This window comes from Rhinatrema bivittatum, chromosome 2, assembly GCF_901001135.1.
Source record: "Rhinatrema bivittatum chromosome 2, aRhiBiv1.1, whole genome shotgun sequence".
In the NCBI taxonomy this organism is placed as follows: domain Eukaryota; kingdom Metazoa; phylum Chordata; class Amphibia; order Gymnophiona; family Rhinatrematidae; genus Rhinatrema; species Rhinatrema bivittatum.
Genome location: NC_042616.1, coordinates 143,301,899 through 143,304,934, shown reverse-complemented (window position 1 = coordinate 143,304,934; position 3,036 = coordinate 143,301,899). Strand labels below are relative to the sequence as shown.

Sequence of the window (3,036 nt, the reverse complement as noted above, 5' to 3'; positions counted from 1 at the left end):
GTTTCATTGCAGAACAAAGGTATGAAATAGGAAATTCTTCAGGTAATATTCAAATCGAATATTTGAAACAAAGGACTTGCCATAAAAGCTTTATTCTCCAAAGGTTTTGTCCATCCACACAGAAAAGATTTTAGAAAATATAGCACTATAAATTCGATCCATTCTGTTTACAGAGGCTTTTATAGGTAGAAATAAACACCAGCAAACAAACTGTAGGAAATAACCATTTCATGGAACTGAATACATTTGTGACATATCAATAGTTTTATAGAAACATTTGTCAAACTGACATCGTTATTAAATCAAACTGCTGATTAAGGTTCTCAATGAAAGTATTAGGCACAGGCAACTTGCTAACACATATCTGATAACCAAAGACATTTGGAGTGCCGCGTGTTATACTGTGTCCCTTAAAAAAAAAATTGCAATATACTGTATGCGAAAATTCTGATAAATGAAGTTAGAAAATGTGTAATGTTAGTATAAGTGAATGCAACTGGCAAGCGGCGCAACGAACAGTGTACTAACATACAAGTGAATTGGTGTACTACAATATTTTACTTTTTTTGGCATTTTTAATGCACTGTAAAAGGAAACAAAGTGTTTTCTTTATGCAATATTCAGCTGAATTTATTATTCCTAGCTTTAAGCACATCTATGGACAGTGTACCTAATCAAAGGAAGTTTTTATTTCATTACTTTTCTCGAATAGGAAACACGGTTTTGTGTACGTGTGTTTTTAGTTTTACGCTTCTTGCCCCAGTCATCAAATCGAACAAAAACCATAGTAGAAAACCGTTCACACAGGCTATATTCATTGATTTTCCACTAGCATTCATCAAACACCAGAAGCGGCTGTTTGTTCGGGTTAGAATGGGCCCGGCTGGTCGTTGTTGTTGTTAGCCTGTAAAAGCAGCGAGATGCACCAGCCCCCGCACCGGCAGGTACCTGTCTCGCGCCGGGGGCTGCCTCGCGCAGCCCCACCCCCCCCCCCCCCCCCCCCGGCCCCCGCAGCGCAAGGTGCAATAATGCGCTGCCGGACTGGGGCGGGTGGGGGGAAGCGGGCGAGGCGACCTCTGATTGGCCGAGGTCTCCGCTTCGCGGCACGCGCCTCTAGATGTAGTTATAAGAATCCTCGCGTGCCAGCCTTCAGCTCAAGCAAAGTGCAGACGAGGTGCAGGGAGGCGGGCGAGAAGCGGGGCTGCTGCTGCTGCTGCTGCTGCTGCTGTTACCGGGCAACGGCAGCGCTATGGACACGGTGCTGGAGCACTTCCCGGGGCTGGACGCCTTCCCGTCGCCTTACTTCGACGAGGAGGACTTCTTTACGGACCAGTCCTCCCGCGACCACCTGGACGCCGACGAGTTCCTGGACGACGAGGTGGACTTCCTGGCCGGCCAGATGCACGAGTACTACAAGGAGGGGCGGGCGGCGGCGGCGGCGGGAGAAGGGGGAGGCGTCGGGGATTGCAGCTTCTCCTCGTCCTCCTCCTCCTCGTCGTCCTCCGGCTTCCTGTACGAGTGCGGGGCCGCCGCCTGCGCCCTGTCCCCGGGGCTGCGGGGCTCGGCGGCGCTGCGGAGGCGCAGGAGGGCGCGCTCGGAGGCGGAGCTGCAGCAGCTGCGCCAGGCGGCCAACGTGCGCGAGCGGCGGCGCATGCAGTCCATCAACGACGCGTTCGAGGGGCTGCGCGCGCACATCCCCACCCTGCCCTACGAGAAGCGGCTCTCCAAGGTGGACACCCTGCGCCTGGCCATCGGCTACATCAACTTCCTCAGCGAGCTGGTGCAGTCCGACCTGCCCCTGCGGAGCCCCGGCGGCGAGGGCCACAGCCAGCCCAAGAAGGTCATCATCTGCCACCGAGGCACCCGTAAGTGCGGCCGCCATGCCTGAAGGAATGTGCGCCCGGGCTGGTTCGTGCGTAGATAATCACTGCGCGTTAGTACCACTATAGGACACGGAGATCATCCGTGTCCTATAGGCAATCAGTATTAGCTGCGCGTAATATTGTAAGCTAATTATATACATACACAGGATTTTATATATATATATATATATATATATATATATATATATAATATTATATTATATATATATATATATATATATATATATATATATATATAATTTTATTTTTTTACTTGAGCATGCTATTGAGCAAAAATAATGAAACGAAATCTGTTTTGATTGACTCATTCCGTCTGTGCATTCAGTCCTTTTCATTGTCCCTTCTGATTTTAATTTTAGGATCCCCGTCCCCAAGTGACCCAGATTATGGGCTGCCTCCGCTTGCTGGACATTCCCTCTCCTGGACGGATGAGAAACAACTGAAAGAACAGAACATTATCAGAACAGCTAAAGTATGGACTCCTGAAGACCCCCGGAAACTAAACAAATCTTCTCTGAATAACATAGAAAATGAACCTCCTTTTGATTTTGTATCATGAACTATGAATACTTTTTTTGTTTTGCATCTGGTTTTGATTATGCTTGTAGATATGTATATATTTATATTATAAATGTAATTTATAACGCTAAATATTTCCTCAAATTCTAATGGCAATCAACGTTTATTTATCTATTTATTATCCGATAGATTAAATGAGATAGAATTGTCTTTTTTTGAATGTATAATATATAAATAATTTATCATGATTGTAAAATATGCAATATTCTGATTCGAATTGCACCTTTTGGCAGAACTCTTTTTTTGTCTGTCAGAATATGTGAAAATAATTTATTTTATATACAAAAATAATTCCTAACTATTGTTATTAATACCGTCTGAATAAACTTTTTTATAGTATTTATTCCATTGCAAATAGAGGGTAACATATATTATGAGCAGTATATATAAATAAAAACTTCCGAATACAACATTACCAAGTACAATCTTTTGGAGACCAAGCAAAACCTTGGCTAGAGAGTTCTCCAATATTTCATACCGGAAAACACAGCATTAGTCTCGGAAAAATAAGACGGGCGTATTGTTGCAAGAAGCCCGTTTGCCATAAATCCTGGGGAGGGGGGAGGGACTGATA

General features: G+C 44.9%; 1 protein-coding gene across 1 annotated transcript; it reads left to right on the top strand.

Annotated features, from left to right (window-relative positions):
• The first annotated feature begins 1,174 nt into the window (after window positions 1–1,174).
• On the top strand, window positions 1,175–2,535 carry PTF1A (pancreas associated transcription factor 1a). Its single transcript, XM_029592614.1, has 2 exons — window positions 1,175–1,865; window positions 2,243–2,535. The coding sequence occupies exons 1-2, from the start codon at window positions 1,250–1,252 to the stop codon at window positions 2,440–2,442; spliced, it is 816 nt and encodes a 271-aa protein (XP_029448474.1). The 5' UTR covers window positions 1,175–1,249; the 3' UTR covers window positions 2,443–2,535.
• Window positions 2,536–3,036: the final 501 nt, after the last annotated feature.

What these genes read in the sequence shown, in the direction of transcription:
- PTF1A (XM_029592614.1), top strand. Translation starts at nt 1,250, where the DNA reads ATGGACACGGTGCTGGAGCACTTCCCGGGGCTGGACGCCTTCCCGTCG. An exon ending in CATCTGCCACCGAGGCACCC is followed by an intron (nt 1,866 to 2,242) that starts GTAAGTGCGGCC and finishes TTTTAATTTTAG; the next exon opens with GATCCCCGTCCCCAAGTGAC.